Source organism: Thamnophis sirtalis, unplaced genomic scaffold (genome assembly GCF_051295495.1).
Source record: "Thamnophis sirtalis isolate CommonGarterSnake01/CBP01778 unplaced genomic scaffold, rThaSir2_p1.2 scaffold_3, whole genome shotgun sequence".
Lineage (NCBI taxonomy): Eukaryota > Metazoa > Chordata > Lepidosauria > Squamata > Natricidae > Thamnophis > Thamnophis sirtalis.
Window position 1 is genome coordinate 71,787,549 of NW_028261383.1, and position 16,736 is coordinate 71,804,284.

General features: G+C 36.2%; 1 protein-coding gene across 2 annotated transcripts in view; it reads right to left on the reverse strand.

Annotated features, from left to right (window-relative positions):
* The window catches only part of SLC6A11 (solute carrier family 6 member 11), a 104,189-nt gene that overhangs the window by 15,033 nt on the left and 72,420 nt on the right, over positions 1–16,736 (reverse strand). For both annotated transcript variants that reach the window (XR_015695905.1, XM_087709117.1), the window contains exons 8-11: positions 4,081–4,184; positions 2,460–2,584; positions 2,131–2,243; positions 887–1,024 (exon numbers count right to left, since the gene is read on the reverse strand). Coding sequence is in view for 1 of the 2 variants with exons in the window: in XM_087709117.1 (XP_087565243.1) it covers positions 887–1,024; positions 2,131–2,243; positions 2,460–2,584; positions 4,081–4,184 (480 nt within the window). In the remaining variant the exon portion in view is untranslated. The remainder of the gene's footprint in view (positions 1–886; positions 1,025–2,130; positions 2,244–2,459; positions 2,585–4,080; positions 4,185–16,736) is intronic.

Here is a 16,736-nt window from a genome sequence, read left to right on the forward strand (position 1 = left end):
ATATCAATCATGGCAGAGATGTAAGCAGTATCACAAACCCTATCTCAGAGACCAGCATCTATCCTTAAGATTATATATTTTATAGGGAAGGATGTAATTGTTCTTTAAGGTAACCTGATTGTTTACAATTAATTCATTCTGTGAAGATAATGAAGTGAAATACCACTATCTTGATGAACAATATTAAAGGCAACTGAGGGTTCAAATTTCATGTATCTTGGCAGAGGTCATCCATCAGTGATTAAAGCAGATTCTACCCTATTCCAATCTGGAACTCAGAATGGCTATCTTATTCAGCCAATATGAAGGAGTTGGTAAACTCAGGATAAAACTAAGTTCATGTTATGAAATATAATAACTATTTATATTCCTGTGTTTATGGTACTTTTTGCCTCTGTCATTTAAAAATTACAGTCAATGGCAATTCAATAGTTGATTACTGATATGATTCTTCTTATTAATTCAATTTGTTTGATTTGTATGCTATCATCCATTCCCTCCCCCACCCATTTCATCTAGGGGATTCTGGGCAGCAGTTTCACAACAGTTTGTAGTAAAGCATAATCAATCAGTGATGATTGGAGAGATTCTGTACATACAAAAATTCAATTTACTCTGGTGAATGGGAAGGACATGTTGAAAGGGATAATCTTGTCCTAATCCCTAAATGGCTTTTCAAATCAAGATCACCATTTTATAGGATGCTAAAATACATTTGACAAGAAGATTTAAAATTTATAAATGATTGGTAATTTATTCCAAAACCGGTTTTTAATAAATATTTGTTTCCAATCATATATGAGTCATCCAATATGCTTCATAGAATTTCCAACCCTAAAATTTCCCCCCTACTTCACAGTTGTGAATGTTATTAAACGTTTCTTACCTCTGTTAACATGATTAAACCAAGAAAGTAAGACACAATTGAAAGAGCTAGAATCAACATTTCTCTTCTGTATCCCCTCCGGAAAACCTTGGGGTACATATCCACCACTGCTGTCACAAGACTCTCAACACACACAAACTGCATAAAAAACAGAAACAAGGCAAACAAATACATTCCCATTTCTATAGCAGTAATCAGTGCATGAAATGTTTTGTAGCATTTACAGCCCAATGCTATAGGGAGCTTTATTCAAACTACATAGCGTGTGAGCCAATTGTAATTCTGATTAAGTATTTTGCTGGTTTTTAGATTAGCATTAGTGGCATTGGACCATCCCTATTATTCTTCAAAAAGAGACACAAAACAGATTTTAATAGTTTTCTCAGAACAAAATAATACAGGCACTAGACTCTGTATTATTTCTTGATTCTGTGCTATGAATAACTAGGGAAATTATTCAACACTTAAAGAGATATTCTGGGCTGAGGAAAGTGCTCCATTTTTTTATTCCCATTTCAAACTCAACAGTACCAATTATATGTTCTTGGAATCTAATCCTTCAATAGCAAGAGCAAGAGCGTTTAGACATATACTGCTTTACAACGCTCTCTTAGCAGTTTACAGAGTCAGCCTATTGCCCCCAAAAATCTGGAGCCTCATTTTACCCACCTCGGGAGGATGGAAGGCTGAGTCAACCTTGAGCCTAGTGAGATTTGAACTGCCAAATTGCAGGCAGTCGGCAGGCAGCAGAAGTAGTCTGCAGTACTGCACTCTAACCACTGCGTCATCATGGCTTATCTGATTAAACACCATTTTTAAATTCTTTAGTTCACTGTCCTAAAAGTCAATGACTTCACCAGGTACATGTCTATCTCTTGACTTTATTTTAGTGGCTGGTAAACGCTGCCATTCTTTTAGAACTGCTATTTTCCAATTAACCCATGGCTCCAATGGGAAAGCTGGCTTCATTGCCTTTTCTCTGTCAAATTCTTGGTTGTTAGCCTTTTAAACGTCTAAAGTTTAGCCTGTGATTGAGGCCCGTTATTTTCAATTTGTGTTATTATACATTTGCCTCTCCATTTTCTATTATTTCATAAATAACACCTGTTTGGATATATTAACAAATCATGTTTATACTGGTAAAGAACAACTCTTACTACAGTATGTAACAATTCTATATTTTATGGACTTCAGAAATTAGTTTGCAATGTTTATAATAGTTTTACAATAACTGTAATTTGTACCTGACTATCTAATCCAAGGAATATAAGCATCATGAAAAACAAAGTTGCCCACAATGGAGAAAGAGGCATCATTGTTACCGCTTTTGGATATGCAATGAAAGCAAGTCCAGGCCCTGAAAGTGAAATAAACAGGAATTAGATATATCAATGAGGACTTGTTCATATATTGATCACATTATGAATATTCCCTATATGTATATAATTGATGGCATGGGATGGATCATATCTCTTTGAAAAGAAAAGAAAATGTCCAACTTCTTTCCTGCACAATTAATTTATCTTGAAATCCCATATTCAAGTAGACCATCAAATATATTTGTATAACTTACCTGATTCTGCAACTTCTGCTATTGGAACCCCCTGTTCAAAAGCCATAAAGCCAAGAACAGAAAAGATGGCAAAACCAGCCACAAAGCTTGTACCACTGTTCAGGCAACAGAGCATAATGCAGTCTCTATCAAATAAAGAGCAAAATCATTGTTTAATTTTAAGTGCTTGACTTTATACCACAGTTTTGGAAAAAAATCAGAAAGAGAAAACCAGGAACTTCCAGAAGTTTTCCACATAGCTTATTGGCTGTACTTCTGGTACATTGATGGAGTCAAAGGTATTATAGTACATTTTTGTCACACTTAGTATCACTAAATTCTACTTTACTAGATCTCAGCGATATCATCAGAGATTTGATAAGAATTTTAATGTGCCCAAAATGCACCACTAAATTATTTGGTGTTCATTGGTAGCCTTTGTTAATATTATTTTCCGTTTGGATATATTTTGTAAAATTCAATGTCTTCTCAGAATGTGAAAAGAAAACTTCTACAAACTGTCTCACGTGGCTTTCAATATTGTATGATTGACTACATTTTGTTGCATATACACAGTAACATTCACATTAAAGTTCTTCCTGCAAGGCTTTCAGGAGAAATGCATAACCAGAGCATTCAGAAATGTAGCATTATGTTAAGCTAAGTGTACAATTTAATATTCAAATAACTTGTGATTTTTGTACCTAATAAATAAATAATCTCTGTTTTCTACTTTATTCAGAATATGATATCCTTTTGTGTAGGTAAATGTTTACAATATTTGAATTCATGGTTGTCAATCAGTTTGAAAAGAGGGAAGATTGTGTTAAGAAATATAAAATCTTGTGGCACCTTAAAGATTGACAGGTTTGTCAGTTTTAAATGTACTTTGAAGATTTATATTCCACAAGGATTTATCTGAAATAAGTTGACAAAGATTCAGTATTTTTACTTGACAAGACAGACAAAATACAGAATGTAGAGTATGATACAGAAAAGGATGTTTTACTGGATTTATGAAAGAAATGATTAAAATTAAAAAAATAAAAGGGAATAAAAAAATAAAGGGAAATGCAAATGATAAGCAATAACCTAGAAAATGTTTTATGTATTACAATGGAAATCTGTTAAAGCCTTGAAGGGGCTGTGAAAGGGGAGTGGGGGCTATGTGATGGGATATAGAAGAATCAAAGAGAAATAAAAACCAACTTCAATATTAATTGAATTAAAGGTTGTTAGATATAAAAGGAAGGACAATAAAGTTGGTTTATTTGATCCAGACTTTTTGTTTTTGCAATGCTCTGGCAACTTTTTATGGATTTTGTGCTGACACCAGGATTGAAAAGTTGATGTTTTACTTCCAGAAAAGGGATGAGATATGGGCTGAAGAAATACCGATTTAACTTTAATTATTAACACATTAAATCCAAGATAGGATTTTGTCTTGGAGATCAACATGTATCTCACCAATGAAACAGTGTCCAGACCATTTAAATAATGCATAGTGTTTATTAGTGTATGCAGTGTGTACACATGTACAGTAAGTGTTTAAGTGTTTTAACTAGTTATGTGTACAATCTCCAAATAATTACCTTAATTATACACCTAAATTTATAAATAGAATGACCCAATTGTACATTACCTATAACAGTTATTATTGTAGTTATTGTAGCTTCCTAGGGCTGTCAAGCATCCCAGGCAGATAGCATAGGAGAAAAATATCTGTGTTCCAGCATCTACCCAGACCTGCAAACATAAAGCAAAAATAATTTAGGAAAGAAGAAATATTTTCTGTTTCAGATCTGTATACAATAATTCATATATATTATAACCATAATGCCTTGTGGCCATATTTTTAGCTAGATAACCAGTTTAAAAATCCAAAGATCATTATGCAATAAAAAAATAAACATTGCCTTTTGGTTGTCTTTGTTGTTATTCCTTTTCCTTCTGATGTTTGTGATTTGTTTTATTCTAGTGAAGTATCTATTTGAAATATTATTATTTTTCAGCAAACATAAAAGAAATACTCACTTATTGCGGGGGAGGCAGAACTCCTGTTCTATTGACAGACAGCAGCTACTATGACTGCATGATCTTACTGTGGTCTAAAATTGATATAAGAGGCCAGGGGTTTCCTCTACAGTTAGATACTCAGACAAAGTACATCTGTAAACACTGCATCAGTGGAACTACTGTTTGTAGAAATTAAGTACACTGGGGAAAATGTTTTTTTTTAAAAAACTATGGTTTCCAGGGATTTTGGCAATGCGGATTGGAGTAAATGGAAGTTATAGCATACTACATCTACACCTAGACAGCAAGTTAAAGCAGGGTATTGTAATCTATAATTCCAATTGAAGGAAGGTAGATTTGTATAGGGATTGATATCCAGCAAAGAAGTCATTATTATTTCTCAGGAGAACCTCAATCACACTTTTAATTTTATACATAGCTTTTTTCTGAATTCTCAAACTGAGGGAACAGGCAAAAATAATGAGATGATTAAGAAAAAAATCAAATTTGACAACCCCTATTTTGAGTGTTAAGCTTAAGTGCACCTGGTAAGGGATTTCTCTATCCTACATTCTATATATTTCATTATTTACATATATTTACACCTTGTACCTTCTCTTAGAAGATCAAGGCAAGGTTCATGTTTTTCTCATTCTATTACATCCTTATGACTGTGTCAGCTACAGTCAATCATCCATTTCTTTCAGAAAATTATTTGAAAAATGTATTCATTTCTCTTGCTGCTTTAGATGCTGTGATGGAGATCAGTTTAGACATGGTTAAAAGCATTGAAGACAAATTTGTGAAGGGCTATTTATGGGCTCCTGGACTTCTGAAAGGTACACTGCCTTCAGAATAATGATTGTAAAAAAACTATGCTCACTTTCTCACCACTTGCTAGGAAACAACAATGGAAAAGTCCTATTGCTATCTTGTCCTTCTGGGTTCTCAGATGCATCTGGCTGGTCACAAAGTGTTGAAGATGATATGCAGTTGTTCTGTTCCTAAAAGATTCTCCTTTAGTTCCTAGTTTAGAGACCACTGAAATAATCTGTGACAGCAAATTTTATACACATATATAAAATACAGTGTATGAAAAATAGATATTTCTCTTGTTTGTTTTGAATCAATCAGCTTCCTTGGCCAATCACAATTTGTACCTTGTTTAATTCAGAAGTTATACTAGCATCAACCATTATTTTTAATATATGGGAAAGAGAAAGAGACAGGTAACAAAAACAACTATTCATAATATTCATTATATTGTTTTTCTACAGATAGTCCTCAACTTGCAACATTTCATTTAGTGACTGTTTGACATTACACTGAAAAAAGTTCCTTATAACCATTTTTCACACTTACGACCATCGCAGCATCCCTATGATCACATAATGAAAATTCAGACATTTAGACAACTGATTCATATTTACGATGATTGTAGTATCCTGGGGTCATGTGATCACCTGTTGTGGTTTTCTGACAAGCAAAGTCAATGGGGGAGCCAGATTCACTTAACAACTATGTTATTAACATGACAACTGCAATGATTCACTTAACAATTGTGGCAAGAAAGATCGTACAAAGGGCCAAAATATACTTAGCAAGTGTCTCGCTTAGCAACAGAAATTTTGGGTTCAATTGTGGTTGTAAGTTGAGGACTACCTGTATTATGTTTGTGAGTCACCCAGAGGTCTGATATTAAGATGGGTAGTTAGGCAAGAATTTAAAATGCTGTAAATTAAAAAAAATTTTTTTTTCTTTAGTATGATTTTTTTTTCTAAATTAAAAATATAAAGATACGCCAGTCTTTCCTTGTAAGACAGAAAGGTTTCTAGACCAAGGCAGGAGCAAACTCATTATCTCTTGGTTTCTAGCCTGGAGTCTTAACCACTATACCATAATGATTAACTTGTGCTTACTGTATTTCTATATTTCTATATTTTGTTATTCTTATTCTTTTGAGTGCTACCTGTGCCATGTTTAGATCCCTTCTTGGTTAGGGAACAGCAGGAGCCGTTGGAGTGCCAACAGACTCCGATAGCGAGGGACCCTATGAGTCGGCTCTGGATGATGTGGAGGACCCGGGGCAGGGTTCAGACTCCGAGCAGGGACCAGAGAGGCTGGTTGGCCACCAGGAGGCACCTGAGGCATGGAGCAGTGGTGAAAGCCAAAGGGAGTTTGTCCCTGACATCAGGCCCTGGAGCAGTGGTGAAGACGTCAGGCCCTGGAGCAGTGGGGAGGAGCAAAGGGAGTTGGTCCCGGACGCCAGGCAGAGACGGGCAGATAAGCGCTGGCAGCAATTACGGAGACATAGAAGATAATCAGGCCCAGGTGGTTGTGATTAGGCTCCTCCCAAGAGAGTATATAAGAAGAGACTTTGGGAGGAGACATTTTGCAGGACCCAACCATTTTACAACCTTGTGTCGGCGTGACTCATCGTACGGTGGGGTATGTGTGTCAGAACAGGGAACCATCTGCAGGGCTGCTATGGAGACTATTTGGGATACCTGGTGGATAAAATCACTTGGATTCATGATGAGTTGGATTCTAGTTGTGCACATCTTATGAAATTGTCTTCAACAGTCTTGGGTTGTTATTTGGGAGGAATTCAATCCTGTTAGTCCTGAAGTAGATGACAAGGTACTGTGAGTGTGTTCTAGATCTATGCCCCTCCTGGTTGGACAAAGCTTTCAGAGATGATATGTTCGTATATGAGTATCTCCATATAATAAATGGCAGAGAAGACAGTTCTACCACACTTAAATACTCTCAGGATAGGCATGTTTAAATGTGGAAAATTCAATTGCCAACATATAGTTGGCTCAACCCCATTGGCTTTCTCTTGTTCATAAACTCAGTAAAAACCTTGCTTGAAATATGGATGCTTCAACTAAGATAATTTGAGCTCTAGTGCATAGGAATGCAACAAATTTGAGTCCTTGATCTCCAATTAATAATTGTTCCTTGTTTTTAGCTGTATTGTTTGGGTTTTTTAAAAAAATATTTTTGTTCTGTTTATTGTACACAAACCACAGTAGCATAGTTCAAGTTGGGCAGCTCTATACTATAAACATTTTAGATACATATATTCATAAAGTATTATTTGGAATTAATTATTTGAACATATGTCCAAAATTAATTCCATAGGACTATATCATATGAAATGTAATGGAAGTACATAGTTTTGCACACTGGATTCTCCCATTTTATTTTTCTGATAGACTCTATTTTTGAAAGTTGACAATTTTCAATTCTCAATTTACTATTAAATAGGTGAGGTAGAGTATAAACTAGCAGTGATGACCAAGATAAAATAAGTAGGGCTTCACAAAAAACATAATTAATTACATGGTTTTTTTTTCTACCAGAAAATGCAGTGATCATCACTATTCATAACATCAAAAGAGACTTTTTCAACTCGTGGCAAATTAAAAATGAAAAGTATCAGTGGCTACTTGCTTAATTGTTATGTAGTCACTTCTATTACTTCTGAGCTTTATGCTGAATTCCCATGCTGTTTGAAAGATTTTTATTTGCAGGGTGTGGGGTGAGCTGCCAGAAAAATATAATGCTGGCTTAAACAGAAGTTTGGTTTGATTCATCTATATTTTGATCTACTTTTATTTATAGAAGACTGCCGTTACCTACTTATTGCAGAGGATAGCTAATAGAAAATACTTTTGCTTTCCCAGTGCAGAGTACACAATTATTATTTTTCCCTACCTACTGTGCCATCAGTATAGGGGGGGTTGCTGCTGATTTTACTACCGGTTCATAACCCTTGTGCGCGTCAGACACGCGCTGCATGCCCTCCCACTGTTCAATGTGCATATTTGCAGAACAATTTACAATTTAAAATCCAACATGGCAGCGACATCAGCGGTGGTGAGGGAACCTGTTTGGGGGCGTGTCAGGCCTGGGTTGCTGCCGGTTCTGTGACCCAGGCCTGAATTCCACTACTGGTTCAGCCGAACTGGGCCGAACCGGCAGCAACTCACCTCTGCAACAGTATCATATCCTATGCTTTCCAAGGTCCTCCATCAATGGAAGAAAGCTAGTGGCTCCCCTTTGCACTGCTGGACTCTCTCAAGCACTCACAATTGGAAGCGATTGGCATAGCTCAGCAACGAAAGAGGCATTTTTCCACATTCACCTGCTAACTAGTACTCCACATAAGAGAATCAGTTCCAAAAGAGTTTTTCCAGGCCATTAATTTCTTCCATCCCGCAATCTAGAGAAGGTCATCAGTATGAAGTGACATTCTTTTCATGCTGTTGGGCGTTCTCAACCATCATCAGGTCATCAGCCTTTAGGAAGTCCAGAGGAATGAAAAGAGCTTTTCCACATCTTTCGTTTACTCTCAGCTGCATCCAAAAGGCCTTTTGAATAGTCTGGAGAAAGCTTCAAGCTAGCTACCTCCAGCACATGCAATGGCATGGCCTGCAGTCAATAGCATAACAATATGGCTTCCATTGGAGCTACCCAGCTGCAGGAGAAGGCTCTTTCCAGACTTCTCCCACTGTGCAACCTCTGTGGGAGGAAGTTCAGGTTGGCTTTGGAGCAAGGAAAATGATCACTTCATGATGAATATGACAATTTTCATACGTTCACCCTACAAGCCTGTTGAAGGCTGCATTAATAAATAATTGAAAGAATATTTTTGGAATCTATCAAAACAACTGAAAAGAAAAAGTGTTTTTTCCAGTGAAACTGATCTATCAGGGCAACCCTGTTCCCCCAAATATGGGATGCAGTATGCTGCTTCCGCTTTTACCTTTCTGCCCCAACGGAGCCTTTGCAGGTAGTTACTTTTGTGACAAACTATTTTTGTGTTGGACTTATATTTTATAAACAAAGAAATAAAGGGAAGCTAGTATTATATTTCAAGCTATTTAGCTCTCGTTTAATGGGTATGGCTAGCTGACAAGAGCTAAATAGCTTGAAATAGATCTATACTAGTCTCTCATTATTTCTTTGTCGGTAAAATATAAATTCAAGAGCTGAAAAAAAAAACTGCCCCTGAAAAGAGCAAACTTTCCTAAGCTACAGAAGATTGCTTCCCAATTATCAGGAAGGCCAGCATAATTCAGACCTTCAGTCTCTTGGACATAGTAAATTTGGAATACCTAATCCAGGGTGCATGTGTCTAGCGGTGGGTTTGAAATAGTTTAACAACTGGTTCTCTGTCCTAATGACCAGCTGGTTGGTGGAGTTCAGTGGTCATGTGATTGGGTGGGTGTGGCCAACTCAATGTCACTCACTTTGATGGGCACTTCGCTTTAGTTGTTATAATGTAATAAGGGTTAACCAGAAATGAGATTTCTTTCAATAACCAGTTCTCTGAACTGCTTAGAAAGTTAACAGCTGGTTCTCTGGAATAGGTGCATGCTGGTTGAATCCCACCAGTGTCCCATATTTTTTGTGTATTCCCTTTCTTAAGAATCTACAAAATCTTGGCAAGAAATCACTGAATAATACAGCATGAGTTAGTATTTTTCTCTAGAAAAAAATGTCTTCAATAAATATAGTATAGTTTTTAAATGTAAATCTATCCAAGAAAGGGACAATTCATAGGTATTTGTTTCCAATTATTATACCCTGTTTCCCTGAAAATAAGACCTCCCCGGATAATAAGCCCAGTCAGGCTTTTGAGTGCATGCGCTAAAATAAGCCCGCCCCCCAAAATAAGCACTTTCTGAAAATATGGCACCACAGCAGCAGCCATGAGGTGACCACACTCGCCACCTCCTGCACCTCAAAAATAATAAGACCTCCCCAAAAATAAGACCAAGCACTAATTTCGGGGTCAAAAGAAAATAAGACTCTATCTTCGGAGAAATACGGTAGTGACAAATGACAAATTGTGTGTTGTGAAATCAGAATGCTAGTGTTGCCCATTTGTATTTGCACTGTGGCTTTGCACACATGATGTTGAGATGCACACTTCATCATTTGCCCTCTTGGACCAAACCTTTCCATTTTTAAGTCTCCACTTGAAATGCCCAGCCCCTGAGGCTAGATGGACATAAACAGAACAGCAGAAATGATGAATACTCAACTTTTGCCCAAAGACAAATGGAGCTTGCTACTCATCTGATTTGTGTCAGTTTACTTGTCTCAGCAAATAGCAAAATACCATTTATCTCAAAAAAAAGACCAGCAGACTTAGGCTTCATTAATTAAATGGGAGATCACATCTAAAATTTCAGGACTGTATAATATATGGAAGAGTTGAAACAAATACCTTGGGAGAAAGAACTGGCAAACCACTTCTCTACTGTTGCTAACAAAACATCATGGACATGACCATGAAGTTAGGAAAAGTTGAACTCAATAGGAGTCAGACTTTTCATTTCACTTTGAATTAAATAAAATTCAGACAAATAAAAAAATATCTATCATTACAGGCAGTCCTCGATTTACAATAGTGCATTTAGTGACTGTTCACTAAATTCACTTAACAACCATATTACTAATTTTAACAACTGCAGTGATTCACTTAGCAAACATGGCAAGAAAAGTCGTAAAATGGGGCAAAATTCACTTAACAAATTTCTCACTTAGCAACATAAAATTTGGGTTCAATTGTGGTCGTAAGTCGAGGATTACATCTAGTTCCAAAATATTGAATTCACATTCAGAATAGAAAAGGATCAATTCGGGAGACAATTTTGTCACTGTGAAATATGCTAGCAGAGCCCCGATATAAACATAAAATATCAAACCTAAGAGTTATGCACAAAATACTGACAAAAGTAAAACACAGATTTCATTGTAGTGGTTATGTTTGAAAGAGCTGTGGCATAATCAGATATAAATGTGTTTAACCTTCCACCACAGTAACCCAAGCCTTTCATTACGACGTGTACATATAATCTTGTTTTGCCTTTCATTTGCCATGCTATTAACAGTTGTAATTAAACAGAAAAATAAAGTAAAACAAAGTATGCTGTCTAGATAAATAGCTGAAATGTGCTGTATTTGGATACAAGATTCACTCTTGTTTCTGAGATTGTACTATGGGAGGGGGGTTGCAGTATTCAACAACACAACTTCTGTAAGCAGAGGGGTTCATTAGTAGAGAAAACAGAACTTAAATAGTTAGGGGAAAATGGCTGAATTAAGCCTTTTCTTTTTCCTTCTTTTAACAGAAGTGATTCTCAAAAGATTAAAAGTAGGTTAGGGAAACAATAAAACAGCTATGTTTCTAGTGTCTACCTGACAACAGCTTTTGTGGCAGTGAATAATTACATGAAAATCACTTCCTTTCCACCTCTCTTTGGGATTTCTGAGAGTTGCTAAGCAGTTCCTCTCCTACCTTCTGCTAATGTTACTTACAGACACCAATGAATGGAGCACATTCATTATGGGAAAAGGAGAGAACGACTTAAGTACTCAAGTTTTGTTGTTGTTGTTGATTCGTTGCTGCCTCCAGAAATAAGCACCAAGGCTTAGAATACTTTACACACATTGAAATGGTAATTTGTCCAAGCATGTTGAGTAGAAACCAACTTCTAGCTTAAATGAAGCAAAACAATTCTTGAAGAAAAGCCACACTTGTATCATGTTTCTGTGGTGCCAACCAATGTAGAAAGTCAGCTACCAAAGCAAGAGGTATTTGTGAGGAATACTTTACATACACTTTTCCCTTTCCTTTATTCATGAACAATCTAGTTGACCTATATTTTCATATTTAGTTGACAAGAGTTTTGGGCTTATTTTATGCTGTACTGAGAATGGATACTGGTAGATCTGATATTTTTCCATGATAACCACTGTTTTATAAAGAAATTAGGAGAAAACCAATCTACAAGTGTTTTGAAGTTTGAGTTTGGTATAGTTCAGTTATAGATATATAGAATTCTCTATTGGCCAAATGTGATTCAACACAAAAGAAATTTGTCTTCGGTGCATAAGCTTTCAGTGTTCATATAAACAACTATGTGATATCATAGAGCATAGTTGCAAACATTAATCATAAGATACAACAAGTGATAATCATAGATAACAACAGGAGACAGTAGGAAAGATGAAAAGATAAGAAAGATGAGATGATGAGAAGGCTAATAGTAAATATATTTAGGGCTAACACAATGCTGTGAGAATTAAGTGTTCATCAGAGTGATAGCATAGGGGAAAACCTATTTCTGTGTCGAATTGTTTTGCCATGCAATTCCCTATAGCAGCGTCCAGAGCGGAGAAGTTGAAACAGTTTATGTCCAGGATATGAGGGGTCTGTAGATATTTTCTCAGTCCTCTTTCTGGTTCGTGCAATGTACAGATCCTCAGTGGAAGGCAGGCTGGCTGCAATGTTTTTTTCTGCAGTTCTAATTATTAGTTGAAGCTTGTACCTGTCCTGTTTGGTTGCTGCGCCAAACCAGTTATAGAGGTACAAATGACAGACTCAATAATTCCTATATACAACTGTATCAGCAGATCCTTGGGCATGTTTTCTGAGTTGATGCAGGAAGAACATTCTTTGTTGTGTCTTTTTAATTTTGGTTCCAGTTTTAGTGTCCATTTCAAGTCCTTGTAGATAATACAACCTATTGTATTGGCCTCTATTGTTGATACTGTTTTGCCTGATATTGTAAAACGGAACAGGACAATTCACTGCAGCCAACTCACTGCAGCCAACTCACTGCAGCCAACTCACTATGGCCAATTTGCCTTGGCTAATATGCCATGGCCAACTCACTGTGGGACAACTCTACATGGCCAATTTGCCATGGGACAACTTGTTGTGGGCCAATTCAATAGTTCACTTTAATTATTTAAAATATTTTTTTAATATTTTAATTTTTGTCATTCACTTCATTTTGCCTTTGCTTTGTCATCCTTTCTTTAATTATTCTATTCTACTATTTCTTCGATATTAGTGTAACTCTTGTCCCATGGCAAGTTGTACTGTGGCAAATTGGCCATGCCCAGTGGTCCTATGGTGAGTTGCCTGCAGCGAGTCAGTTGTAGCAAGTTGGCTGTGGTGAGTTGGCTGTGACAAGTTGACTGTGGTGAGTTGCCATAGCAAGTTGTCATAGACCAGTTGTAAGAAGGGGTAGAATAGAAGAGACTCTTCTAAAATCTACCATGATCTTTACAGCTTTAAGAGTGTTCAGCTCCAGATTGTTCCACCTTAAAACTCTCCTTTCCATAATCTTTAACTGCGAGAAATTGTGCACAGTAGGATAAAGTCTTTTCAACCACGTATCTAAAATGCACTAACTTTCAGAATCTATAATTTATGGAATTGAAATTTAGCAAATTTTACAAAACATTTTATGACATAAAAATTATTATAAAACATTTTTAATATAATGCAAAATATCATAAGCACTTCTGATGTTTGACTGTGCTATACAGTTCAACATGGGCAATTTCAAGACAGACACTTCTCTGAATAGCTGCCTGAATTATACAATGGATCCCATTTGATGCGACATTCCATGTGAAATAGTTTCAGTTTAGCCAATCTGATAGTCAATATCAAATGATATGAATATAAAGATGGTTGTCTTATAGTTTATCTCCTAATTAGACAATCATTTTAATCAAAGTACACTAAGTTAAACAAGATTTTTTTCCCTGTAATGAAAGAACATATTTGATGATTTCTTAAATTATTTGAAATCAATCTCAGACAAATATGCTTAGAACCAGAATTAACTAATATTAGATTTTGAATCAATGGAATCTAAGAAATTCAATAATTTCTACAGGCCTGTTGTCAGTGTAGACCATCAATTTAGAATGGTGGTTAAGGAATCAGGATAGAAACCAGAATATCCTGAGTTCTAGTCCTATCTTAGGCACAATGCCACCAGGATGATGTTTTGACAATTAGTCCTATGAAGTAGCAAAAAGCAAATCACTTCTGAAATCTTAACAAGAAAATTGCAGGGACCAGTTGCCAGGAGTCACAACTCACTCGAAGGCAGCAAAGCAACAATACAGCTGTCAGTGTAGCGAAGTCTTATTAAAACTCATAAGCATCTTATTTTATTTTGATAAAAATAACTTGTCCTAGCCAGTGTCAAATTTTACACAATCTGCACACTTTTTTTTATTTGCTGCTTTGTTTTTGGGTTGGGCTATTAAAGCATAATAAAGGAAAAGGACAAAATACAATAAAAATTGTCTATAAATGGCTGTTGATCTTAAGAAAACTTCAGATATAAGTATGGGACAGTGGTGGGTTTCAATTTATTTTACTATGGATTTGCTCGCCCGTGCGTGCTTCTGCGCATGCGCAGAAGCATCAGGGCATGTGGGCGGAGCTGGGCCAAACTGGCAGAAACCCACCTCTGATATGGGGGAAGGGGAACGAATATATGGAAATCCTAATTATTATAAGAATGAAACAATAGTATAGAATTAGTCTCTAAGTTATAAATTAACTTTTTAGTTTAATGTTCATGTTTGCCTCATTACGTAGGAAGATTGTGAAGAAGTATTACAATAAAACTTCACATAATTCACAATAGGTTAGCTTGTATCTTTTTTTATGAGTCCTATGTCAGTCTTTTCTGGTAGATGCAGAGCATCTTGTCATCAATTTGAGGAATGAGAAAAGCTGAAGGTCAATTACATCTGTAAAAAACATGCTGGCCATTCAGTTGATAAACAAACTATTGCTGAGAGTTGGGATGATAGAACATTCTAACTAAGTTTTTCTATGCCCCAAAAGAATGTGCTCTCAGCAGTTTGGAACGATGGACTATTTAACTATGGAATTTTAACAAAAATAACACTTTTTCATATCAGAGTAGAGAAACTGGATACTGAAAAGTGGATCATTGATTGGTCCCTTTGTTCTGACCTAGGATTCCTGATATAGTAAAAAGTACACCCTTATTCCCCAAAACCTTCTTTTTATTTCAAAGGCTGTGAATTATGTTCATTCACAGCCTGTAATGAGTCCAACAGTAGTCTGTCAAAGTCTTTCAGGATTCCTCCCCAACTTCCTCACTGTCCGACTCTGCTGCCAGCTCCGCAGGCCATAACACCTTTCCTCATTCATCTGTGTAAATTAAACTTCTGCTTGCAAAGATTCTTAGGAACTTGCATCAACAAGGATATTGCAATTTTGTGTAAAGAGAAAGGGCTTTAGTGCCTAGTCTCTCATCATGTTTCAGCAATATGTAGGTGTTGCTGTGTAACTGTTATCAGCAATGCTACTAGGAATAGAGATAAAAGGATAGGTACAGGTACAGGTGAACAATGTCTTTTTCCCCTGCTGAAGCAGATCAGCAGGTTTACTATATGCTTACTATTTGAGGAGTTTCTAGTATGTGCTCATTTTCCCCCCAGTACTTCGTCTAAACCTCCAAAACCAAAAAGATTCATTTTAAACAATCTGAACTATTCCTCTGGGGAAAACAAATCTGAGACTGGATTAGCTTTAGAATCACTGATCTGTTTTGACAGGCAAGTGACCTTAATAAGAATGTTCTGACTGCCTGATCAAAATTTAAAGGAGTACCAGAAGCATAGCAAAAATAATATGATATAGTCAAGTGTATAACTCACTTTGTTCAACACATACACACACACACACTTTAGGGCTGATCAGGGTTAAAAGGCTATAACACTGACACAGATCCTAGACTATAGAATATGCAGCAGAATTGTAAACAAACTGAGCAATTAATTGCAAAAAAGAAAAAAAAACTATTAGGTGCTCACAAAGGTATTTTGACATTCTGGTTACCAACCCAGAATGAATCCTGCAACAGTATTCTATATATTTGCCTTCTTTTGCAAATCGGGTTGTATTAATTTGTTACATCTCTTTAACTCTTAAAATAAAACAAACCCCACTCACAGCCCCTCAAATAGTGGTATTATGTTGCACCTAGTCCTTCTCTTCATTAAGCTAGATGTTCCCGGTTTTTACAACCTTTCATCATACAGTTTAGCTTCCTGGCCCCTAACCATATTTGTTGTTCAATTCTTTCTTTTTCAATATCTCATCAAACAGTTTCATGGCTCGCCTTTCTCTCAGCCCACTAATATATTTCTATTTAATCTTCATTCATTCTATATGACCAAACCACATTAATGTTGATGTTACCTACAGATCACTCACTTGTGTATTCAATTTAGAGTCATTAATCAGCCATACATACCTGGCCTGAACTTTTTTGGTTTCACCATGCACTTCTATAGTATCCCATTCCCCTTATTTCAACTTATATTTGTATTTTTCTTGCTACATGCAACTCTAATTAGTAAGCAAGCTCTTACACATTAGGCATATGTTGTTGTGGATGCATCTTCTAACAT